The sequence below is a fragment of the Cetorhinus maximus genome, chromosome 35 (assembly GCF_964194155.1).
Source record: "Cetorhinus maximus chromosome 35, sCetMax3.hap1.1, whole genome shotgun sequence".
In the NCBI taxonomy this organism is placed as follows: domain Eukaryota; kingdom Metazoa; phylum Chordata; class Chondrichthyes; order Lamniformes; family Cetorhinidae; genus Cetorhinus; species Cetorhinus maximus.
This window is the reverse complement of record NC_135913.1, coordinates 122,068-148,701: the sequence shown is the minus strand read 5'-3', so window position 1 is coordinate 148,701 and position 26,634 is coordinate 122,068. Positions and strand designations below refer to the sequence as shown.

The 26,634-nt window shown below is 52.3% G+C and overlaps 1 protein-coding gene across 1 annotated transcript in view; it reads right to left on the bottom strand.

Annotated features, from left to right (window-relative positions):
- LOC144672007 (uncharacterized) overlaps nt 1-26,634 on the bottom strand; it is an 86,608-nt gene that overhangs the window by 23,959 nt on the left and 36,015 nt on the right. The window contains exons 2-8 of the mRNA XM_078533940.1: nt 21,700-21,771; nt 19,808-19,867; nt 17,344-17,655; nt 15,215-15,529; nt 6,904-7,203; nt 3,247-3,303; nt 2,015-2,149 (exon numbers count right to left, since the gene is read on the bottom strand). Of these exons, the coding sequence (XP_078390066.1) occupies nt 2,015-2,149; nt 3,247-3,303; nt 6,904-7,203; nt 15,215-15,529; nt 17,344-17,655; nt 19,808-19,867; nt 21,700-21,771 (1,251 nt within the window). The remainder of the gene's footprint in view (nt 1-2,014; nt 2,150-3,246; nt 3,304-6,903; nt 7,204-15,214; nt 15,530-17,343; nt 17,656-19,807; nt 19,868-21,699; nt 21,772-26,634) is intronic.

Below are 26,634 nucleotides of genomic sequence, written 5' to 3'. Positions count from 1 at the left end.
ACTGAGGGAGTGCTGCACTGTCGGAGGCTCAGTACTGAGGGAGTGCTGCACTGTCGGAGGCTCAGTACTGAGGGAGCGCTGCACTGTCGGAGGGTCAGTACTGAGGGAGTGCTGCACTGTCGGAGGCGCTGTCTTTTAGCTGACTTGTGAGACTGAGACCGTCTGGTCTCTCAGCTGCTGGACATACATGGTACAATTTTCATGGGGGTGGGGTGGCGGGGCAAGGGGATTATTACCGATGCCCTGGCCATGACTTATCCCGCTAACAAGACCACAGCTGACCTGGGTCAACATCACGTCTGCTGTCTGTGGGAGTTTGCTGTGCGGCCAGCTCCCAACATGACAGCGACCGACCACACATTCGTCGTGCCCTGCGCCACTCCGGGGTGCCCTCTGCTGCTGAATGGCGCTATCGATGCCCGTCTTTCTGTTCTTCCGAAGCACTTTCAGGCAGAGATGCCCGTACAGCCTAAGACTCATCCGTGCTGGGTGCTGTGTGGGGGACCGGCGGTGGTGGGTGGTGGGTGAGGTGGGGTGGGGTAAGAGGCAGGCCAGGCGCTGCGGACGCTGAACCCTCACCCTCTGGGGCCTGGGGTCATCACCTGTACAGATGGGGTCGGGGGGGGCAATGGCGCACTTGTCCCTAGCTCCTGGATACGAGCTGGGGAATCGGCCAATCTCAGTATTTATACAGCCCTGGATGCGCTAAGACTTCCCCTGACGCGGCAGCCAAACTAAACTTGACCCCCCCCACCCCCCAAGACACACTGGGAGATATGAGGGCAGGCGACCAAAACGTTTGGTCCAAGAAGAGGTAGATTTTTTTTTAAGAACGTTTTAATGGCCCTCAGAGCTTGCGAGCATTCCCCCGATTGGGCATCGCCTGGTTTTAATCGCCCCCCCCCTACCCACCATCGGCGGCCGTGCCTTCAGCTGCCTGCGGGGGAGACCCTGAGTTCCGGAATTCCCTCCCTCACCCTCTCGGCCTCCCTACCCCTCCCTCCTTGTTGAAGTCAGGCCTCAGCACCCGAGCTCGTATCTCCGTCAGTGTTTCCAGTGTCAGTTTTGTTCGCTGGTCGTTGCCGTGAAGTCCCTTGGGGGAGGTTTACGGCACCGCGGGTTGATGGGGTTGGAGAGACCACGGAGGGGTTTGTACAGGGCTGAGGGGGGGTGGTTTGAGAATTGTGAAATTCGAATACTGCTGAAAAGAGAGGCATGTTGCCAAAGCTTTCGTTTTATTCTTTCCCGGGACGTGGGCTGTCGCTGGCTGGGCCAGTGTTTGCTGCCCGTGCCTAGTTGCCCCTTGAGAAGGTGGTGGTGAGCCGCCCTCTTGAACCGCTACAGCCCCCTGCGGTGTAGGTACACCCACACTGCTGTTAGGGAGTGGGTGGTGTGGTTGGGGGGGAGGCCGTTCCAGTATCCTGATCCAGCGACAGTGAGGGAACGGCCGATATCTTTCCAAGTCTGGTTGGCGAGCGGCTGGGAGCGGAACCTTTTGTCTTGCCCTCATCAGGACAGACACAAGGACGCCAAATTTCAGACAATAGCAACAACCCCTGCCGCAAGAGAAAAGGGTGCTGATTGGTTGGCAAGTCGACTCCGATTGGCCGAGGTGTTGCCATGGAGAAAGCAACGGGGAAACCATTGGCTCCCCCAAGCACCCGGTAATTCATTAAAGGCGCAAGGCTCAAAGATTTTCCTTTTGTTTGTGGATAGTGGGTCTTTCCATGTGAACGTATGTCACTTTTAGCATGTATAAATGAGCCGCATCACAAGCTTGGCTGATTATCGTAAATTGGCTGCCAGTGTAGCCATTAGCGCACTCATGGTTATTCAGTAAGTGCTGCCCAATTGGAGAATCACATCTAACAGTAGACATTTTGTTTTGGGTTTTAGGAGCATGGGCTGGTTGAGTACAGTCTGTACTCTCTCTCTCTCTCTATTAGGAACTACAATTTTGGAACCACTGTGTGGGATATTGGTATCGGGAGGGATAGGATTAATAGACGAATACCCATTCTCCGTCTCATCTTGAAGTAGTGGACCACGAACAGGATGGACAGGATGAACAGAAGCAGGACTAGCAGGCCAATGATGAGGTAGAAGAAGTCGTCACTGTGGTGTCGGCCCCCTCCGATTGCCACTGGAGCTAAAGGAAATTGGGAGAGAGGAGGTTACTCATTGCACATTTCTCTCAGGAGCCCTTCCTCCTGTATGCCTTCTCCCTCCTCCGGCATGTTCCGCCCCTTCCGCGGGCTACACTCCCATAGCCACCCACACTCCTCCACTAACTGACCGGAGCTCATTGCACGAATGGCGGGATGTTCAGCTGCAAAGGCATCGCTGCCCAATTCTGTCCTCACTCAACAACCACATGTACATATTTCAGCAAGGGGTCACTGGACAGTGATCAGGAGCAGGGATCCTGTCTGATTTCCCCTCTCTCTCTAACTCAGGGGTCACTGGACAGTGATCAGGAGCAGGAACCCTGGCTGATTTCCCCTCTCTCTCTAACCCAGGGATCACTGGACAGTGATCAGGAGCAGGAACCCTGGCTGATTTCCCCTCTCTCTCTAACCCAGGGATCACTGGACAGTGGTTGGGAACAGGAACCCTGGCTGATTTCCCCTCTCTCTCTAACCCAGGGGTCACTGGACAGTGATCAGGAGCAGGAACCCTGACTGATTTCTCCTCTCTCTCTAACCCAGGGGTCACTGGACAGTTTCAGGAGCAGGAACCTGGGCTGATTTCCTCTCTCTCTAACCCAGGGATCACTGGACAGTGATCAGGAGCAGGAACCCGGGCTGATTTCCTCTCTCTCTCTAACCCAGGGGTCACTGGACAGTGATCAGGAGCAGGAACCCGGGCTGATTTCCCCTCTCCCTCTAACCCAGGGGTCAGTGGTCAGTGATCAGGAGCAGGAGCCCTGGCTGAATTCCACTCTCCCTCTAACCCAGGGTCAGTGGACAGTGATCAGGAGCAGGGACCCTGTCGGATTTCCCCCCTCTCTGTAACCCAGGGGTCACTGGACAGTGATCAGGAGCAGGAACCCTGACTGATTTCCTCTCTCTCTAACCCAGGGGTCACTGGACAGTGATCGGGAGCAGGACGCCTAGCTGATTTCCTGTCTCTATCTCTAACCCATTGACGCTCATTCCAGTTGGAAAATGTGTACCGAACACGCTGAAATGAGTGTTTTCCCAAGTACTGGCCATTGCATTTAGTTAGGTACCTTAAACATTGTACCTGTTGTAATCCAATCAGTGGTGGCATTCAAAGGCGATTCTGTCAGGAGAACAGATTCTGAAAGCACAACAAATATTTCCAGTCAGTGTACAGAGAGCACGCTGAGGGAGACTAAGTGTATAAAGTCACGACTCAACATGCAAATACCTCGTGGGGAGAGAGACGGGGCGGGGAGTGAGAGACAGCAGTCATCATAAATATATCTCACTGAGAGAGAGAGGAGGGAGAGACAGCAGTCATCACAAATATATCTCACTGTGAGAGAGAGAGAGAGAGGGGAGGGAGAGACAGCAGCTATCATAAACATATCTCACTGAGAGATAGAGAGAGAGTGGAGTGAGAGACAGCAGCTATCATAAATATATCTCACTGAGAGATAGAGAGAGAGTGGAGTGAGAGACAGCAGCTATCATAAATATATCTCACTGAGAGAGCGAGAGAGGGGAGGGAGAGACAGCAGCTATCATAAATATATCTGACTGAGAGAGAGAGAGGGGAGGGAGAGACAGCAGCTATCATAAATATATCTCACTGAGAGAGAGAGAGAGAGAGAGAGGGGAGACAGCAGTTATCATAAATATATCTCACTGTGAGAGAGACAGAGAGAGAGGGGAGTGAGAGACAGCAGCTATCATAAATATATCTCACTGTGAGAGAGAGAGAGAGAGGGAGGGGAGGGAGAGACAGCAGTTATCATAAATATATCTCACTGAGAGAGAGAGAGAGAGAGTGGAGTGAGAGACAGCAGCTATCATAAATATATCTCACTGTGAGAGAGAGAGAGAGAGGAGTGAGAGACAGCAGTTATCATAAATATATCTCACTGTGAGAGAGAGAGAGGGGAGGGAGAGACAGCAGCTATCATAAATATATCTCACTGTGAGAGAGAGAGAGAGAGAGGGGAGTGAGAGACAGCAGCTATGATAAATATATCTCACTGAGAGAGAGAGAGAGGGGAGTGAGAGACAGCCGCTATCATAAATATATCTCACTGAGAGAGAGACAGAGAGAGAGGGGAGTGAGAGACAGCAGCTATCATAAATATATCTCACTGAGAGCGAGAGAGAGAGAGAGAGAGATTGGGAAAGGATTGAGAGGCTGCATCATAAATATATCTGACACACTGTCCTACCCCTGCCCCTGTTTCGTGTGTCCGTACGGACGTTTGCATGCTCCCTGTGTGCTCGAACGCCCTGGTTCTCTCTGCTCCCTTTCAAATGATCCCCTTCCGCTCACCTCCCCTCCCACATTTTTCCAACAACCGGAGCAGGTCCCCTCGCTTGACTCCCTTGTTAAATTTCAGCTGCTGCGTGTCTGTCCAGTCCACCTGTCCCCTCCTGATGCCCGGTACATAGAAACATAGAGACAGCAGGAGGCCATTCGGCCCTTCGAACCTACCCCGCCATTCATCATGATCGTGGCTGATCATCCAACTCGATAGCCTGCTCCCCGCTTTCTCCCCATACCCTTTGACCCCTTTCGCCCCAAGAGCTATATCTAACTCCTTCTTGAAAACAGACAATGTTTTGGTCTCAACTACTTTCTGTGGTAACGAATTCCACAGGCTCACCACTCTCTGGGTGAAGAAATTTCTCATCCCCTCAGTCCTAAATGGTCTACCCCATATCCTCAGACTGTGACCCCTGGTTCTGGACTCCCCCACCATCGGGAACATCCTTCCTGCATCTACCCTGTCTAGTCCTGTTAGAATTTTATAGGTTTCTATGAGATCCCCCCCCCTCATTCTTCTGAATTCCAGCGAATATAATCCTAACCGACTCGATCTCTCCTCATGTGTCACTCCCGCCATCCCAGGAATCAGTCGGGTAAACCTTCGCTGCACCTTCCCCCTCATTATTTTACCGCGTTCCTGAACTTTGTGTCGTAGAATCATAGGAGGTCCACGGTCACTTAGCCCATCGTCCCCAGTGCCAACCAGCACCCAGCCCAATGCCACTGTCCAGCACTTGGTCCGTAGCCCCTGAGGCAAAAGGCTAGTAACCTGCTGGAAGGCCCACGGCCGAGGGAAAAGAGCCTTAAGTTGCGAACCTGCTTGTTTTGAGGCCAGTCTTGGCTGGAGGGTGAGCCCAGGAGGGAAGGCTGCCCTAACTGGCTCCCTCCCTCTACCTGGCCGATAACTGTGTGCGGCTATCGACCCATGGCCAGGGAGGCACCAGCTGAGCCTAACGGTTGACTCATTGATGAGAACGTCCAGGCGTCCGACGGGACCAGCACGAGTGAATTCCGGGTCAACAGCATCGAGACCCTGCTGACTTTGCCCTTTATTTTATAACGTCCATCCTCCAAAGCCCATTTCTGCAGAGAGTGATTCTATCTGTTTTGTCCTTGGTGTGTGTGTCTGAGGGTCTGTGTGTGTGTGTGTGTGTCTGTATGTGTGTCTGTGTGTGTTTCTGTTTGTGTCTGTGTCTGTGTGTGTGTCTGTCTGTGTGTTTCTGTGTGTGCGTGTGTGTGTGTGTGTTTCTGTGTGTGTGCGTGTGTGTTTGTGTGTCTGTGTGTCCGAATGTGTGTGTGTGTCTGTGTGTGTGTGTGTGTGTGTTTGTGTGCCTGTGTGTGTATATGTGTGTGTATGCCTGTGTGTGTGTGTGTGTCTGTGTGTGTTTCTGTGTGTGCGCGTGTGTGTTTGTGTGTCTGTGTGTGTCCGAATGTGTGTGTGTGTCTGTGTGTGTGTGTTTGTGTGCCTGTGTGTGTATGTGTGTGTGTGTCTGTGTGTGTGTGTGTATGTGTGTGTGTATGCGTGTGTGCATGTCTGTGTGTGTATGTCTGTGTGTGTATGTCTGTGTGTGTGTGTGTCTGTGTGTGTGTATGTGTGTGTATGTGTGTGTGTGTCTGTGTGCGTGTGTCTGTCTGTGTGTGTGTGTCTGTGTGTGTCTGTGTGTGAATGTCTGTGTGTGTATGTCTGTGTGTGTGTGTCTGTGTGTGCCTGCGTGTGTGTGTGTCTGTCTGTGTGTGTGTGTCTGTGTGTGTGTGTCTGTCTGTGTGTGTGTGTGTCTGTGTGTACCTGTGTGTGTGTGTGTCTGTCTGTGTGTGTGTGTCTGTCTGTGTGTGAGCACACGCTCGCGCGCTGTGGGAATCCTTTAGAAAGGGATAGATAGTTACACTCCCCGCTTACAATTGTGTGCTAACCAGTACTTGAAAAGGGGTTTTGTTATAATAAACACCCGTACTGAGCCAATTGAAAGAAGGCTCTTCTATTCTGGACACCAGTGGGGGAAATAGAAGATTGGCTATTTGGTGAGAAAATTAAACTTCTAAATTAATAGCGTGGCCTGCGGATCAGTGGGGCTGGATCATAGGCTCGCTGCTCCCATTCCGGCCATAACACTCACAATGCCGACCCTGGGAATACCACTGATCAGTCTGAAAAACAGCCGTTCACAGCTCATCTCTGTTCCTTTGGGCTCTGGCCGATCACGGACCTGTGCTGCCATTGTCCCTATAATCCCACGATCTTCCAACTTGCTAACAAGTCAATCGTTAGCTGCCTATTGGTAGTCCATGTACACAACATCCACCGCACTACCCTCATCAACCCTCTCTGCTACTTCGTTAATGAGGACCTCACGAACGTTATTCGGAGGGACAGAGGGAAGGTTAACAAGGGGTTGGGTTCCCGGGTGAATCCCGTGGCAATCTTACCGGTGCAGACCACGCCTGCTGCTCCAGCCCCCTGGCATGCATCTGCCGGCAGCGGCCGGAGGCAGTCGGCTATCTCAGTGGCGCCCTCCTGGCACAGGTCGCCCCACGTGCCCTCGCCGGCCAGCGGGTAGGTCATGTCGAGCCTCGAGGCGTTGCCACAGCCCAGATACTGGCAGACCCCGTGGGCGAGGGACAGGTTCCAGATCGTGGCGCACACCGAGCCCCACGTGCCCTGGTCGCGGACGCTCAGCCGCCCCGAGCAGCGGTTGCGACCCCCGGTCAGCCGGATTTCACGGTGCCCTGTGGAGAAACGGCAGGGGGGTGGGGGTGGTGGTGGGGTGGAGGAGGAAGACATTCAAAATCCCTATGTAAACACGTCACGGCGAAATGACAGTCTCCGCCCTGGGCTGGAGCGCCGCACAACCGATGCTATTTTGAGGAGGATGTAACTACAGATCGACGGTTTGGGCTTCTTGCACAGTCCTTAAAACAACAGCAACTTGCATTTGTATAGCGCCTTTAACATAGTAAAAATGTATGAATGGGCTTCACGAGAGTGTATACCAAACCAAATTTGATGCTGAGTTGCGGGAGGAGATATTAGGAAGGGCGACCAAAAAACCTGGACAAAGAATTCAGCTTTACGGAGAGTCTTAAAGGGGGAAAAGAGAGGGGCGGAGAGGTTTAAGGAAGGAATTCCATAGCTTAGGGTCCCGGGAGGTGAAGAGGCAGCGATCAGTGGCTCCATTAAATTCAACAGGCATTGCAAGAGGTCAGAACAGGAGGAGCACAGAGATCTGTGAACAGGTAAAGGGCTGGAGTTGGCTACAGATATAGGCAGGATTGTAGGGGCTGGAGTGGGTTACATAGATAGGGAGGGTTGTAGGGACTGGAGGAGGTTACAGAGATAGGGAGGGTTGTGGGGGCTGGAGGAGGTTACAGAGATAGGGAGGGTTGTAGGGGCTGGAGGAGGTTACAGAGATAGGGAGGGTAGTAGGGGCTGGAGGAGGTTACAGAGATAGGGTGGGTTGTAGGGGCTGGAGGAGGTTACAGAGATAGGGAGGGTTGTAGGGGCTGGAGGAGGTTACAAAGATAGGGAGGGTTGTAGGGGCTGGAGGAGGTTACAGAGATAGGGAGGGTTGTAGGAGCTGGAGGAGGTTACAAAGATAGGGAGGGTTGTAGGGGCTGGAGGAGGTTACAGAGAAACAGAGTGTTGAAGGGGCTGGAGGGGGTTACAGAAATAGGGAGAGTGGAGGCCATGGAAAGATTTGAATACGAAGGATCAGAATTTCAGTACCAAGCTGTTGATAATCCGGGAGCCAATATACGCCCGTGGACCCAGGGTGATGTTTGAATGGGGCTCGGGAGCAGGTAGCAGATTTTCCGCAGGATTGAATATGGGACACCAGGCAGCAGTGGGTTGGAATTCCTAAGTCTGGGGGTAAGGGAGGCAGGGATGAGGTTTTTCCGGAGCAGTTGAGTTGACCCTGCCTTGCCTGTCCGAGTCTGAGATTCTCACTCATGTCAGTGGCGAACGGGGAACCGCTCTCTGGGACATATATAACGTTCCCTTTGCATTGAGCAGATCGACACTTGTCACTGCGGAGATCATCAGCAAACATTGCGGGAGAATTAGTTGGAAAGTTTTCTCTGTCCGGAGCAATGTGAGTCACGGGTTTACACTGGCGAGTCACACGCTCTGAGATTTATAACGGAGAGGTCGATGGAAAAGGCCAAACAACAGAGCCCTTCAGCCTTGGCACCGGGTGGGGTGGGGTGGGGTTCATCCGCATAGCGACAGGGCCCATTTCCCAGAGCAACATTGACCCTCCGCCCCTCCGCACCCCCAACCCCCTCCCCGGAGCCATGGAGAGTGAGGAGATCGCCATCGCTGATCCACTATCTGAAGAGGCTGCGTCCCAATTTCAGCTTCTGCTTCTGTCCCACATTCCGGGTTCTTCCCCAAGGTGCCTCTGCGGAGTGGGCGGGCGGAGTGGGGGGAGGTGTGGGGGGTGTGGTGTGTGTGGGAATCAGAGTCCCTCCTTGTGGGGTCACTCCCAGTGTGTGTGTGTGTGTGTGTGCGTGTGTGAGAGGCCCAGCCGGGCCATCAGCAGCTCCCGGCAGCAGGCTGGCGACGGGTTCCCTCGTCCGTCTGCCTGTCACCATCCCCCCCAGGATGCCTTCGCTCCTGGGGGTCCTGGCAGAGGAAGCACATGGTGTCCAACGGTACGTCTGAGGCCTTCCACAGCCAGTGGGCGCCAGGGGGAGACTGGAGCACTTCATCCCCCCCAGGAACCCAATTTTAATTAAAGTTTCCTTTAAACCTTTGTTTAATTCACAGGTTATTGGTTGTGCCCCTTTAAGAGGAGGACGCTGACTTCCTATTGGTTGTCAATGACCCCTGACAATCATCATTAACAATGTCAAGTCCATCCCCCATAGCAACACAAGTCCATCCGCCATAGCAACACAAGATTATCACCAATAGCAACACAAGTCCATCCCCCATAGCAACACAAGTCCATCACCAATAGCAACACAAGTCCATCCCCCATAGCAACACAAGTCCATCCCCCATAGCAACACAAGTCCATCCCCCATAGCAACACAAGTCCATCCCCCATAGCAACACAAGTTTATCAGCAATAGCAGCACAAGTTTATCACCAATAGCAACACAAGTCCATCCCCCATAGCAACACAAGTTTATCAGCAATAGCAGCACAAGTTTATCACCAATAGCAACACAAGTCCATCCCCCACAGCAACACAAGTTTATCACCAATAGAAACACAAGTCCATCCCCCACAGCGACACAAGTTTATCACCAATAGAAACACAAGTCCATCCCCCACAGCGACACAAGTTTATCACCAATAGCAACACAAGTTTATCACCAATAGAAACACAAGTTCATCACCAATAGAAACACAAGTTTATCACCAATAGCCACACAAGTTTATCACCAATAGCAACACAAGTTTATCACCAATAGAAACACAAGTTTATCACCAATAGCCACACAAGTTTATCACCAATAGCAACACAAGTTTATCACCAATAGAAACACAAGTTTATCAGCAATAGAAACACAAGTTTATCACCAATAGAAACACAAGTTTATCACCAATAGCCACACAAGTTTATCACCAATAGCAACACAAGTTTATCACCAATAGAAACACAAGTTTATCACCAATAGCCACACAAGTTTATCACCAATAGCAACACAAGTTTATCACCAATAGAAACACAAGTTTATCAGCAATAGAAACACAAGTTTATCACCAATAGAAACACAAGTTTATCACCAATAGCCACACAAGTTTATCACCAATAGCAACACAAGTTTATCACCAATAGAAACACAAGTTTATCACCAATAGCCACACAAGTTTATCACCAATAGCCACACAAGTTTATCACCAATAGCAACACAAGTCCACCCCCCACAGCAACACAAGTTTATCACCAATAGCAGCACAAGTTTATCACCAATAGCAACACAAGTCCATCCCCCACAGCAACACAAGTTTATTACCAATAGAAACACAAGTCCATCCCCCACAGCGACACAAGTTTATCACCAATAGCCACACAAGTTTATCACCAATAGCAACACAAGTTTATCACCAATAGAAACACAAGTTTATCACCAATAGCAACACAAGTCCATCCCCCATAGCAACACAAGTCCATCCCCCATAGCAACACAAGTCCATCACCCATAGCAACACAAGTCCATCTGCCATAGCAACACAAGTCCATCCCCCATAGCAACACAAGTCCATCCCCCATAGCAACACAAGTCCATCCCCCATAGCAACACAAGTTTATCACCAATAGCAACACAAGTCCATCCCCCATATCAACACAAGTTTATCACCAATAGCAACACAAGTCCATCCCCCATAGCAACACAAGTCCATCCCCCATAGCAACACAAGTCCATCCCCCATAGCAACACAAGCTTATCGCCAATAGCAACACAAGTTTATCACCAATAGCAACACAAGTTTATCACCAATAGCAACACAAGTTTATCATCAATGGCAGCACAAGTTTATCACCAATAGCAACACAACTTTATCACCAATAGCAACACAAGATTATCACCAATAGCAACACAAGTCCATCCCCCATAGCAACACAAATTTATCACCAATAGAAACACAAGTCCATCCCCCATAGCAACACAAGTTTATCACCAATAGCAACACAACTTTATCACCAATAGCAACACAAGATTATCACCAATAGCAACACAAGTCCATCCCCCATAGCAACACAAATTTATCACCAATAGCAACACAGGTTTATCACCAATAGAAACACAAGATTATCACCAATAGCAACACAAGTCCATCCCCCATAACAACACAAGTTTATCACCAATAGCAACACAACTTTATCACAAATAGCAACACAAGATTATCACCAATAGAAACACAAGTCCATCCCCCATTGCGACACAAGTTTATCGCCAATAGCAACACAAGTCCATCCCCCATAGCAACACAAGTTTATCACCAATAGCAACACAAGTCCATCCCCATAGCAACACAAGTTTATCACCAATAGCAACACAAGTCCATCCCCCATAGCAACACAAGTTTATCACCAATAGCAACACAAGTCCATCCCCATAGCAACACAAGTTTATCACCAATAGCGACACAAGTTTATCACCAATAGCAACACAAGTTTATCACCAATAGCAACACAAGTCCATCCCCCATAGCAACACAAATCCCTCACCCATAGCAACAGAGCTCGTATCCCATAGCAACACAGGGCCTAATTCCCCATAGTAAAAATGGCCCAGCGTCCATAGCAACATAGAGCCCAACCCTTTAGCAACAAGACCCCACTCCCCATGGTAACAAGAGCCCATCGCCTACAGCAAAAAACCCCCATAGAAAAACAAGGCCCACCCCCCATCGCAACATAGAGAACCATCGCCCGTAGCAACACAATGCTCACCCACCCCCACCCCCCTCCCCCCTCCGCCCCCATAACCACACTGGGCCCAACCCTCTAGAAACACAACTGCTGTCCCCAGATCAACACCAAGGCCATTCCCCATAACAACACCATTCCCATCCTCCATAGCAACGCAGAACTCATCTCCCATAGCATCAAAGAGCCCGACCCTCATCGCAACACAGGGCCGAGCCCCATCACAGCACAGGACCCATCTCCCATTGCAAGTTAGAGCCCATCCCACACAGCAACACAGGGCCCAGCCCCATTACAGCACCCACCCACCCACACACCAACACAGAGCCCATCCCCCCACACCGACACAGAGCCCATCCCCCACACCGACACAGAGCCCATCCCCCCACACCTACACAGAGCCCACCCACCCACACACCGACACAGAGCCCACCCACCCACACACCAACACAGAGCCCATTCACCCACACACCGACACAGAGCCCCTCCCCCCACACCTACACAGAGCCCATCCCCCACACCTACACAGAGCCCATCCCCCCACACACCGACACAGAGCCCCTCCCCCTACACCTACACAGAGCCCACCCCCCCACACACCGACACAGAGCCCCTCCCCCTACACCTACACAGAGCCCATCCCCCCACACCTACACAGAGCCCATCCCCCCACACCTACACAGAGCCCACCCACCCACACACCGACACAGAGCCCATTCACCCACACACCGACACAGAGCCCATCCCCCCACACCTACACAGAGCCCACCCACCCACACACCGACACAGAGCCCATTCACCCACACACCGACACAGAGCCCATCCCCCTACACCTACACAGAGCCCATCCCCCCACACCTACACAGAGCCCACCCACCCACACACCGACACAGAGCCCATTCACCCACACACCGACACAGAGCCCATCCCCCTACACCTACACAGAGCCCATCCCCCCACACCTACACAGAGCCCATCCCCCCACACCTACACAGGGCCCATCTCCCCACACCTACACAGAGCCCATCCCCCCACAACTACACAGAGCCCATCCCCCACACCTAAATGGAACCCACCCCAGTCCAACTCACAGCCACTCCCCTATAACAACATAGAGCTCGCCCGCCATCGCAACAAGGGCCTATCCTCCATAGCAACACAAAGCTCCTTCCACCATAGCAACACAGGCCCATTCCACCATAGCAACACAGGGCCATTCCCCATAGCAACACAGAGCCCCTTCCACCATAGCAACACAGTGCCATTCCCCATAGCAACACAGAGCCCCTTCCACCATAGCAACACAGGCCCATTCCACCATAGCAACACAGTGCCATTCCCCATAGCAACACAGAGCCCCTTCCACCATAGCAACACAGAGCCCCTTCCCCCATAGCAACACAGAGCCCCTTCCCCATAGCAACATAGAGCCCCTTCCACCATAGCAACACAGAGCTCCTTCCACCATAGCAACACAGGCCCATTCCACCATAGCAATACAGAACCCCTTCCACCATAGCAACACAGGGCCCTTCCCCATAGCAACACAGAGCCCGTTCCACCATAGCAACACAGGCCCCTTTCCCCATAGCTACACAGAGCCCCTTCCACCATAGCTACACAGAGCCCCTTCCACCATAGCAACACAGAACCCTTTCCACCATAGCAACACAGGCCCCTTTCCCCATAGCAACACAGGCCCCTTTCCCCATAGCTACACAGAGCCCCTTCCACCATAGCAACATAGAGCCCCTTCCCCATAGCAACACAAAGCCCCTTCCACCATAGCAACACAGGCCCATTCCACCATAGCAACACAGGCCCCTTTCCCCATAGCAACACAAAGCCCCTTCCACCATAGCAACACAGAGCCCTTTCCCCATAGCAACACAGAGCCCCTTCCCCATAGCAACACAGAGCCCCTTCCACCATAGCAACACAGGCCCCTTCCCCATAGCAACACAGAGCCCCTTCCACCATAACAACACAGAGCCCCTTCCCCATAGCAACACAGAGCTCCTTCCACCATAGCAACACAGGCCCATTCCACCATAGCAATACAGAACCCCTTCCACCATAGCAACACAGGGCCCTTCCCCATAGCAACACAGAGCCCGTTCCACCATAGCAACACAGGCCCCTTTCCCCATAGCTACACAGAGCCCCTTCCACCATAGCTACACAGAGCCCCTTCCACCATAGCAACACAGAACCCTTTCCACCATAGCAACACAGGCCCCTTTCCCCATAGCAACACAGGCCCCTTTCCCCATAGCTACACAGAGCCCCTTCCACCATAGCAACATAGAGCCCCTTCCCCATAGCAACACAAAGCCCCTTCCACCATAGCAACACAGGCCCATTCCACCATAGCAACACAGGCCCCTTTCCCCATAGCAACACAAAGCCCCTTCCACCATAGCAACACAGAGCCCCTTCCCCATAGCAACACAGAGCCCCTTCCCCATAGCAACACAGAGCCCCTTCCACCATAGCAACACAGGCCCCTTCCCCATAGCAACACAGAGCCCCTTCCACCATAACAACACAGAGCCCCTTCCCCATAGCAACACAGAGCCCCTTCCACCATAGCAACACAGGCCCCTTCCCCATAGCAACACAGAGCCCCTTCCACCATAACAACACAGAGCCCCTTCCCCATAGCAACACAGAGCCCTTTCCACCAAAGCAACACAGGCCCAACCCCCATAGCAACACAGGCCCATTCCACCATAGCAACACAGGCCCATGCCATCATAGCAACACAGGCCATTCCTCCATAGCAACACAGGCCCAACCCCCATAGCAACACAGGCCCATTCCACCATAGCAACACAGGCCCATTCCATCATAGCAACACAGGCCCATTCCACCATAGCAACACAGGCCCATCCTCCCATAGCAACACAAGCCCATTCCTCCATAGCAAAACAGGCCCATTCCACCATAGCTACACATGCCCCTTTCCCCATAGCAACACAGAGCCCCTTCCACCATAGCAACACAGGCCCCTTTCCCCATAGCAACACAGGCCCATTCCACTATAGCAGCACAAAGCCCCTTCCCCATAGCAATACAGGCCCATTCCACCATAGCAACACAGGCCCATCCCACCATAGCAACAGGCCCCTCCCACCATAGCAACACAGGCCCATGCCACCATAGCAACACAGGCCCATTCCACCATAGCAACACAGGCCCATTCCTCCGTGGCAACAGAGCTCACATCCCATCACAAGGACCTATCCCTCCCAACGGAAAAACCAAGCGACCCCGGCGGGAAGCGCACACACCGTCTTAAGCAGCAACGGGGCAAAACGGGACGCCGTGAAGGAAGGAAAAGGTCTGCTCACCAGAACACACGACCCCGGCGTCTTCCTTGTGGCCGCAGTTGTGCTGGAGCCAAGGAGCCGACGGGCAGCTCCACAGGTAGGCCTCAGCGCCGCTGCAGCTCACCTCGTCCAGGTAGATGGGGCCTTGGCCTTGCCCGAAGTGCGAGGCGGTGACGGCCGAGACGGCAGAGCCGCAGCCCAGCTGCCTGCAGACCACGGAGGCAGCGCGCAGGTCCCAGGAATCATCGCAGACTGTCCCCCATGTCCCGTTCGAGTTGACCTCCACTCTGCCAGCACACCGGCTTCCCCCGCCCACGAGGCGCAGCTCCTTATGCTCTGGAAGGGGTGGGGGGGATTGAAACAGGGTCAGCGTCAGGGGTCATCGAGTTAAAGCAACATCAGACATAAGGTTTCAGTGACATCGGGCCATGGGCCAGAGGGTCACGGCCTTGGGCATACGGTGTCATGCAGATAGAGGGGCATCAGGACGTGGGCTCAAAGGGGGCATTGGGTTATGGTCACAGAGAATCACAGAGTCACTGGGACATAGTATCATTGGGATTTAGGGATATCCAATGATGAGGACAAGAAAGGTCTTAGGGTCATTGTGTCATGAGGACATCAGGGTCATAGGGTCATTGGGACATTTGGTCATTGGGTCTTAGGGTATAGATTCATAGGGTTATATAGTTATATGGTTATAGGGTCATAAGATCATTAGGACATGGGTCATAGGGACATATGGATAAAGAGTCATAGGGTCATACAGATATAGGGTCAAAGGGTCATACGAATATAGAATCATAGGGTCATAGGATCAAAGAGATGGAGAGTCATAGTGACGGAGGAGCATAGGGTCACCGGGACATAGGGCGATGAGGACTGAAGGACATAGGGCCATCGGTCATAGGGATATAAGGCCATCGAGATATAGGGTCATAAGGATATAGGATCATCGAGATATAGGGTCATAGGGATATAGGGTCATAGGGCTATAGGGTCATAGGGATAGAGGGTCATAGGGATATCAAGCCATCGGGACATATGGTCATAGGGATATAGGGTCATAGGGCCATAGGGTCATAGGGATATAGGGTCATAGGGCTATCAAGCCATCGGGACATATGATCATAGGGATATAGGGCCATCGAGATATAGGGTCATAGGGATATAGGGTCATAGGGATATAGGGTCATAGGGTCATAGCTATATAGAGTCATAGGAACATAAGGTCATAGGGACCAAGCTACATAGGGACAGGAAGAAGCCATTCTGCCACTCAAGCCAGTTCCACCATTTGATGAAACCATGGCTGACCTGCGTCTTAACCCCAGCGGCCGACCTTGGCCCCGTGTCCCAATTATAATGACCTTGTCTCACAAAGAATCTACCAATCTCCCGTTTTGAAATGGTCAGACCATCCCCAGCCTCAACAGCTCTATTTCTGGGAGGGGAGAGAGGGTCCCAGATTTCTGCCCACCTTTTGCGGGAAGAGGAGCTCCCTGACATCGCCCCTGAACAGCCGGCTCGAGCTTCAAGGCCTTATCCCCCTTGCCCTGGTCTCTCCTCCACCCGCCCCCCCCACCAACCACCCACCCCCACCCCTCAACCCCCCAATCCCCACCCCCACCCCACCCCCAACCACCCACCCGCACCCCTCAACCCCCAACCCCAACCCCAACCCCACCCCCACCCCGAAACCCCACCCCCACCCCCACCCCCAACACCCACCGCCACCCCCACCCCCCAACACCCACCCCCACCCCCACCCCCCACCCCCCACCCCCATCCTCACCCCGACCAGAGGAAATAGTTTTGCCCCATCAACCTCATCAACTTCTTGAACCATTTGGCGACAGCAACAGAGCTCAACCTCCATAGCAACATAGGGACCCACCCCCCCCTCACCACCCCCCTCCCCACCGTCCCCCATAGCAACGTTGTGCTTTTCCACGTCGCCTTTTTGACTTTTAAAGACCCTTTCTTTTGCCTCTCCCTTTCATTCTGCCCATCTTTCCGCCCATCTTTTCTTCCTTCCCCCCTTTCCCCCCCTCCCTTCACCCCCCCTCCCCCCTCCCCCCCCCCCCCCCCCGAGCTTCCCTGCCCTCCGCGGCAAGTTGCTGAGGCTGAGGGGCCCTTTGCCCACCGACCTGTGCAGAGCAGGCCGGCGGTGAGGTTCCTGTCGCACGGCTGGTGGTCAGCCAGCATGTCCCCGGGGCACTCCGTCCAGCCCGCCTCGGGCCCCGTGCAGTTCATCAGGCTGACCCAGAAGGGGCCGGGCCCCGTTCCGCTCCCGCTGTAGTTGGCCCAGCGGGACAGGCCGCAGCCTAGCTGCCGGCAGATCACGTCGGCCCCCTTGGCGTCCCAGAACTCCCGGCACAGGGGCCTCCAGGCCCCCTGGTGGTGCAGCTCCACCCATCCCGAGCACTCGCTAGCGCCGTTCACCAGCCTCACGGGCACCTCTGTGGGGGGAGGGGAGGGGGGAGGGAAAAACAAAAAAGGAAATTGGTTAGCGTAGAGAGAGAGAGAGAGAGAGGAGGAGAGGGGGCAGGCGGTTAAACCGATCCAGCTTGTCAGGGGAGACGGGATCCAGGGCCCTCAGGAAGGACCCGCGGAGAACGAGCAGGGAGTCTGGGCATTGAATGACACAGAGTCAACGAACAAAGAAAAGTACAGCACAGGAACAGGCCCTTCAGCCCTCCAAGCCTGCGCCGATCATATTGCCCGTCAACTAAAACATTTTGCACTTCCGGGGTCCGTATCCCTCTATTCCCATCCTATTCATGTATTTGTCAAGCTGCCTCTTAAACACCACTATCGTACCTGCTTCCACCACCTCCTCTGGCAGCGAATTCCAGACACTCACTACCCTCTGCGTAAAAAAACTTGCCCCGCACATCTCCTCTATAGTTTTCTCCTCTCACCTTAAATCTATGTCCCCCTAGTAATTGACTCTTCCACCCTGGGAAAAAGCTTCTGACTCTCTACTCTGTCCAAGCCACTCGTAAACTTCTATCAAGTCGCCCCTCAATCTCCGTCGCTCTAGTGAGAACAGTCCGAGTTTCTCCAACCTCTCCTCGTAGCTAATAACCTCCAGACCAGGCGGCATCCTGGTAAACCTCCTCTGCATCCTCTCCAACGCCTCCATATCCTTCTGGTAATGTGGCGACCAGAATTGCACGCAATATTCCAAGTGTGGCCTAACCAAGGTTCTATACAGCTGCAGCATGACTTCCCAGCTTTTATACTCAATACCCCTGCCGATGAAGGCAAGCATGCCATATGCCTTCCTGACTACCTTATTCACCTGTGTTGCCACTTTCAGTGACCTGTGGACCTGTACACCCAGATCCCTCTGCCCGTCGATGCACTTAAGGGTTCTGCCGTTTACTGTATAATTCCTTTGGCGCCTCTTCTAATGATTGTCCCCCGACCGGGTGTTGCAGACTGGCACATCCCGAGGTCCAGGACTACGCGCTGAGGGACGCACTAAAGCTTGGGTGCAGCCGCCACAAAGGCCCGATAGGGAAAGGTCGCTTTCTAAGACCTTTCTGCCATAGTGCACCAAGGGGCTGGGAATTGTATGGACCCCTCAGGCTGTACGGCTCCCAATGAATGTATGCATTGAATACTAATTGTATTCTAATTGTACTGAAGCACCTCAGAGTGCAACACGATCTAGGCAGACAACTTCAATCCCATTGCCCTGTCTGACTGCCTGTAAGGACCATATTGAAATGACTGTGATATTCATTGATGGTATTAACATAAGAACTAGGAGCAGGAGTAGGGAATTCAGCCCCTCGAGCCTGCCCCGCCATTCATTACAATCACGGCTGATCTCATTTCGGCCTCAACTCCAATTTCCCGCCCTCTCCCCATAACCTTTCAACCCGTTACTGATTAAAAATCTGTCTATCTCCTCCTTAAATTTATTCAGCGTCCCGGCATCCACTGCGCCCTGAGGTAGTGAGTTCCACAGATTCACAACCCTTTGAGAAAAGTAATTCCTCCTCATCTCTGATTTAAATCTACCACCCCTTAGCCTAAAACTTAAGGCCTCTCGCTCTGGAATGCCCCACATGATCCATGTGTAAAAGTCGAATCGGATGGCATTTGTCGTGATGGCGATTTGGAAATGTTTTATAAAGTCCTTTCAGATAGTTTGTGAATGAAGTATGTTTTCCAACATTTCTTCCAACGAACCTCCTGGGAAAAGCGTCCGGACGATGAGGAGATGTGAAATGGTGTCATGATGTCGCCCCCCAAACCCCTTCCCCCACCGCCACCCTTTTTACCTCCAGTAAAATCTACAGTTACGAACGGGGAATTTTTAATTCACCCTCATTAGGGCAGCAAAGTTTTGCCAAGTTGATGGCGGAGGGAGGCCCAGGCTGGAGCTGGGCCTAGCGGCGATCCCGCTCTGCGTCGCTACGCCCGGCTGCCTTTCACCCCTGCCGCTGGAACACCGGGAGCCTTGGCCTCCACCCTCGTTGGTGTTGGCTCTGGGCACGGCTGTTGGCAATGCCAGTGGCTGCTGGGGTGTGGGGGCAGCCTGACCCGCGGAGCGGAGTAGCAAGGAGAGTAAAGCGAGGCTGTCAGGCCCGTTCTTACCAGGAGGGGCGATGGTTGCAGGGTCAGCGGGTGGAGGCGTTACCACAGAGAGGTTTAAACCTGGAAGAGAAAGTCGGGAGTGAGTGGAAAATTCCAGCGGGATTCCCCTCCCCCCTCCTGCCTCGCTAATCAAGAGCAGGCTCCTTACCACCCTCCCCCCACATATCATCGCCCACCTCCCCGCCCCACTTCTCCTCAGCCCTGTCCCTTGTTCTCCTTCTCCTGTGGAGGTTATTGGCCTCTCCGTGCCCTCTGACCTGACACGGGTCGGCCAGATCCCTTCCATCGCTCCGGCTGCTCAATGACAAGAGCAAACTCGGACATGTTCCCCCCACCCCCCCACCATGACTCGCTCCTCAGGCTCACTGGCCTCCTCCTTCCCTTACACCCTGACTTTAAAATTCTCATCCACTTTTAAAATCCTTCATCACCTCGCCCCCTCCCTATCTCTGTAACCTCCTCCAGCCCCGACAGCCCTCCCTATCTCTGCAACCTCCTCCAGACCCTACAATCCTCCCTATCTCTGTAACCTCCTCCAGCCCCGACAGCCCTCCCTATCTCTGCAACCTCCTCCAGACCCTACAACCCTCCCTATCTCTGTAACCTCCTCCAGCCCCTACAACCCTCCCTATCTCTGTAACCCCCTCCAGCCCCTACAACCCTCCCTATCTCTGTAACCTCCTCCAACCCCTACAACCCTTCCTATCTCTGTAACCTCCTCCAGCCCCTACAACCCTCCCTATCTCTGTAACCTCCTCCAGCCCCTACAACCCTCCCTATCTCTGTAACCCCCTCCACCACAAACCACCCTCCCTATCTCTGTAATCTCCTCCAGCCCCTACAACCCTCCCTATCTCTGTAACCTCCTCCAGCCCCTACAACCCTCCCTATCTCTGTAACCTCGTCCAGCCCCTACAAGCTTATCTCTGCAACCTCCTCCAGCCCCTACAAACACCTCTGTTGTGATATGCCTCTAAGGGCCAGCAGCATGACATTACTAGAAGGGGAGTGTGTCATGCAGTCCAGTCTCAGTTTCACTTTTGCCTTTGGGCAGAGCACAGACACACACACACACATCCCTGCTGGTGATGTCTTCAAGCTTTCGATCCATGTATATCTGTTCTCATGTGCCTCGTCTTAATAACTGAACACACATGGTGGTTACCCAATCCCTTATGAGCGATTGCTGCCTATATCACCATATGACACCCCCTGTCTCTGCAGCCTCCTCTGGCCTTTACAGCCCTCCCTTTCTCTGTAACCCCCTCCATCTCCTCCAACCCTCCCTATCTCTGTAACCTCCTCCATCTCCTCCAACCCTTCCTATCTCTGTAACCTCCTCCAGCTCCTCCGACCCTTCCTATCTCTGTAACCTCCTCCTGCTCCTCCAACCCTTCCTATCTCTGTAACCTCCTCCAGCTCCTCCAACCCTACCTATCCTTGCAAACCTCCTCCGAGATCTCTGCGCTCCTCCAATTCCGACCTCTTGAACATCTCCCAGTTTTTTCAATCCACCATTGGTGACCATGCCTTAGGCTGCCTGGGCCCTAAGCTTTGGAATTGTCCCCCTACACCTCTCCAGCTCTCCGCCTCTCAGCATCGTTTGCCTCCTTTCTCAACACTCCTCGTCAGCCAAGCTTTTGGTCGCCTGTCCTAATAGGGCTGGGAATCCTGCAGCGAGTAACTCACCCCCTGACTCCCCAAAGCCTGTCCACCATCTACAAGGCACAAGTCAGGAGTGTGATGGGATACCTCTCCACTGTTCACTTTGCTCTGAGTCCACACCCAGGCTTAACGAATTGAGCATCGCGAGCATCAATGGTAAACAGATTGTACATAATCGACCACAGAGCAATTGAACATTAGAGTGAAGAACGAATGAAAGAGCTTACTTGGAGCAGGATGGAGGGTTCCAACACTTGGATATTGTGCATTGCCAGTAACAGCACGAGAGTCCACCAGCCCTGGGAAGACCAAATACAAGGATTAACACTGGACTGCACCCAATGAACAAGAGCTGCGATCTAAAGGGAAGGTGGTGGTGTAGTGGTATTGCTACTAGACTAATATTCCAGAGACCCAGTGTAATGCTCTGTTCAAATCCCACCATAACAGAATTCAATAGTTAAATAAAACCTGGAATTAAGAGCCTGGCAATTGCTGCAAAACCATTAGCGATTGTTGTAAAAACCCATCTGGTTCACTAATGCCCCTTTAGGGAAGGGCATCTGCCATCCTTACCATACCTGGTTTGGACTACATGTGACTCCAGGCCCACTGCAATGTGGTTGACTCCTTTAAATGACCTCTGAGCAAGGGATGGGCAATAAGTGCTGGCCTAGCCAGCGATGCCCACATCCCATGCACAAATATTTTTCTTAAAGTATGTCACATGGACAGGTAACGCCTCTCCGTTAAAGTGTCTGTCATAAGTCAATTGGCAGAAACCTTCACGCCTCTGTGTCAGAAGGTCATGCATTTGAGCATCAACTCAAGAGGATCGAACTCGATAATCTGGTTGACATTCCTGCTAGTAGTACTGAGGGAGTGCTGCACTGTCAGAGGGTTTGTACTGAGGGAGTGCTGCACTGTCGGAGGGTCAGTACTGAGGGAGTGCTGCACTGTCAGAGGGTCAGTACTGAGGGAGTGCTGCACTGTCAGAGGGTCAGTACTGAGGGAGTGCTGCACTGTCAGAGGGTCAGTACTGAGGGAGTGCTGCACTGTCGGAGGGTCAGTACTGAGGGAGTGCTGCACTGTCAGAGGGTCAGTACTGAGGGAGTGCTGCACTGTCAGAGGGTCAGTACTGAGGGAGTGCTGCACTGTCAGAGGGTCAGTACTGAGGGAGTGCTGCACTGTCAGAGGGTGAGTACTGAGGGAGTGCTGCACTGTCGGAGGGTCAGTACTGAGGGAGTGCTGCACTGTCGGAGGGTCAGTACTGAGGGAGTGCTGCACTGTCAGAGGGTGAGTACTGAGGGAGTGCTGCACTGTCGCAGGGTCAGTACTGAGGGAGTGCTGCACTGTCGGAGTGTCAGTACTGAGGGAGTGCTGCACTGTCGGAGGCTCAGTACTGAGGGAGTGCTGCACTGTCAGAGGATCAGTGCTGAGGGAGTGCTGCACTGTCAGAGGGTCAGTTGGTACCTCTCGAATCTTGAGCTGGGAGGGTTTGGACAAGTAAGGGAGAGAGAGAGAGAGGGGTGGGGAGGGAAAGAGAGAGGGAGAGAGAGGGGGGAGAAAAAGGGGGGGAGAGAGAGGCTGGATAGAGAGGTGGGGGTGGGTTTAAGGAAGGGTATGGGTAGGAAGGAAGGGGGACTTCAACATAAGGTGGGCCTCCCCATGATCGGTGAAGCCCCCAAGAGGACGCTCTCTACCCCTTGCTTCCTGCCCTTTGAAGAGGTAAGTTGATAAATCGGGTACCCAGCCCCGCTCAGCTGCCCACTCCAGATGGTTTCTGTTGCTGCCAACGAGGTATCAGGGTCAATTGGCTCGATAACAAGGCTAACGTATCGGTGTTTGTGTGTGTGTTTGTTTGTGTGTGTGCGTTAGTGTGTGTGTGTGACTCTGTGTGTTTGTTTGTTTGTGTGTGCGTTAGTGTGTGTGTGTGTGTGTGTTTGTTTGTGTGTGTGCATTAGCGTGTGTGTGACTCTGTATGTGTTTGTGTGTGCATTAGTGTGTGTGTGTGTGTTAGTGTGTGTGTGTGTGTTTGTTTGTGTGTGTGCATTAGTGTGTGTGTGACTCTGTGTGTGTTTGTTTGTTTGTGTGTGCGTTAGTGTGTGTGTGTGTGTTAGTGTGTGTGTGTGTTTGTTTGTGTGTGTGCATTAGTGTGTGTGTGACTCTGTGTGTGTGACTCTGTGTGTGTGACTGTGTGTGTGTGACTCTGTGTGTGTGACTCTGTCTATGTTTGTGTGTGTGTGTTTGTGTATGTGTGCGTTTGTGTGTGTGTGTGCGTGTTAGTGTGTGTGTGTTTGTGTGTGTGCGTGCGTGTTAGTGTGTGTGTGTTTGTGTGTGTGTGTGTGTTTGTGTGTGTGTGTGTTTGTGTGTGTGTGCGTGTTAGTGTGTGTGTGTTTGTGTGTGTGCGTGCGCGTTAGTGTGTGTGTGTTTGTGTGTGTGTGTGTGTTTGTGTGTGGTGTGTTTGTTTGTGTGTTTGTGTGTGTGTGTGTGTGTGTGTGTTTGTGTGTGTGTGTGTTTGTGTGTGTGTGTGTTTGTGTGTGTGTGTGTGTGTGTTTGTGTGTGTGTGTGTGTGTGTTTGTGTGTGTGTGTGTTTGTGTGTGTGTGTGTGTGTTTGTGTGTGTGTGTTTGTGTGTGTGTGTGTGTCTGTGTTCCCAGGAATGTGTGTTTGGTTTAGAAATGGCAGTTGTGATTTAACCTAGTCTTCTATTTTAATTCTGGAAATGTATTCAATGAAGTCATCTTCTTCTCGGTGTAACCTACAAAAACACAGCGGGCTAACTCTATACAACCTCAACGCGTAAATCGTGCGACTCCTGCGGCATTGGCAAACCACGTCCTCACGACATTCACATAGAAAATAAAACCCTGTTCCGGTCAGATTTGGAAAGGGAGAATGGGGAAACTCCTTTCACCCTTCCTCCTGTGGTTGTAACACAATCGATAGTGTCAGAGTTTGCTGGGTGCCAGAGGGTGGGCTGAGTAGCCTCATACAGTCATAGAGTCACAGAGGCCTACAGCACAGAAAAAGGCCCTTCGGCCCATCGGGTCTGCGCCAGTCAAACAAGTACCTATCTATTCTAATCCCATTTCCCAGCACTGGGCCCATAGCCTTGTATGCCATGTGGCATCGCAAGTGCACATCCAAAAACTTCTCAAATGTTATGATGGTTTCTGCCTCTACCACCCTTTCAGGCAGTGAGTTCCAGATTCCCACCACCCTCTGGGTGAAAAAATTCTTCCTCACATCCCCTCTAAACCTCCTGCCCCTCACCTTAAATCTATGCCCCCTGGTTATTGATCCCTCCACCAAGGGGAAAAGTTCCTTCCTGTCTACCCTATCTATGCCCCTCAATTTTATACACCTCAATCATGTCCCCCATGAATCTCCTCTGCTCCAGGGAAAATAATCCCAGTCTATCCAATCTCTTCTCATAACAAAAACTCTCCAGCCCAGGCAACATCCTAGTAATTCTCCTCTGCACTCTCTGTAGTGCAATCACATCCTTCCTTTAAAGCGGATTCCAGAACTGCACGCAATACTCTAGCTGTGGCCTAACCAGTGTTTTGTACAGTTCTAGCATAACCTCCCTGTGCTCTTACATTCTATGTCTTGGCTAATAAAGGCAAGTATCCCATATGCCTTCTTAACCACCTTATTTACCTGTCATGCAGCCTTAAGGGACCGTTGGACATGTACATCAAGATCCTTCTGATCCTCGGTACTTCCCAGGGTCCTACCATTCATCATGTATTCCCATGTCTTGTTCATTCTGCCCATCACCCCACACTTATCCAGATTAAACTCCATTTGCTACTGGCCAGCCCATCTGACCAGCCCATATATATCCTCCTGTAATCTAAGGCTATCCTCCTCACTATTTACCACCCCACCAATTTTCATGTCATCCGCGAACTTACTGACCAACCCTCCTACATTCATGTCTAAATCGTTTATATATACCACAAACAGCAAGGGACCCAACACCGATCCCTGTGGAACTCCACTGGACACAGGCATCCAGTCACAGAAACACCCCTCGACCACCACCCTCTGCTTCCTGCCACTCAGCCAATTCTGGATCCAATTTGCCTTGGATCTCATGGGCTCTTACCTTCGTTATCAGTCTCCCATGCGGGACCTTATCAAAAGCCTTGCTGAAGTCCAAGTAGACTACATCAAATGCATTGCCCTCATCTACACACCTGGTCACCTCTTCGAAAAATTCAATCAAATTGGAGAGACATGACCCCACCCCACCCCTTAACAAAACCATGCTGACTGTCCTTGATTTATCCCTGCCTCTCCAAGTGTAGATTAATTCTGTCCCTCAGAATTGCTTCCAATGGTCTACCCACCACTCAGGATAGACTGACTGGCCTGTAGTTCCCCGGCTTATCCCTCCCTCCCTTCTTGAATAACGGTACCACATTGGCTGCCCTCCAGTCCCCTGGCACCTCTCCTGTGGCCAGAGAGGTATTGAAAATTATTGCCAGCACCCCTGCTATCTCCTCCCTTACCTCACTCAACAGCCTGGGATACATTTCACCCGGGCCTGGAGATTTATCTACTTTTAAGCCTGCCAGACCACTTAGAACCTCCTCCCGTTCTAGGCTAATTTCTTTAATGATATCACAGTCCTTCTGCCTGATTTCCATACCCACGTCGTCCCTCTCACTTGTGAAGACCGACACAGTAGTATTCATTCAGAGCCCTGCCTACGTCTTCCGGCTCCACACCCAAATTACCGCTCTGGTCACTCACGGGCCCTACTCTTTCCCTAGTTATCCTCTTACTCTGAACGCACACGTAAAATAACTTCGGATTTCCCTTTGTTTTGCTGGCCTCCTCCCACCTCAGCCTTTCCCGAGGGATTGATGCCGTGGGTGTAAGGGGCCTTCAGGAGCAGACGCGGCAGCCCCTCCTGCCCGAGCGGACTGCCCCTTTAAGGGGAGCGTGCCCACAAGTTGTGATTGATGCTGAAGGAGGAGGTGAGAGGGCTGAGAAAAGAAACCAGATACAGCGGACAAAGAGGTCGCTTTTGATAAACGACAAGTCATAGCCTGGACAAGGTAAAGAATCAAGGACTGTGACTATACATTGAATAGGAGGGGATAAGGTGATCCTGTATGGGTATCTCCAAGATAACAGGAGAGACCTA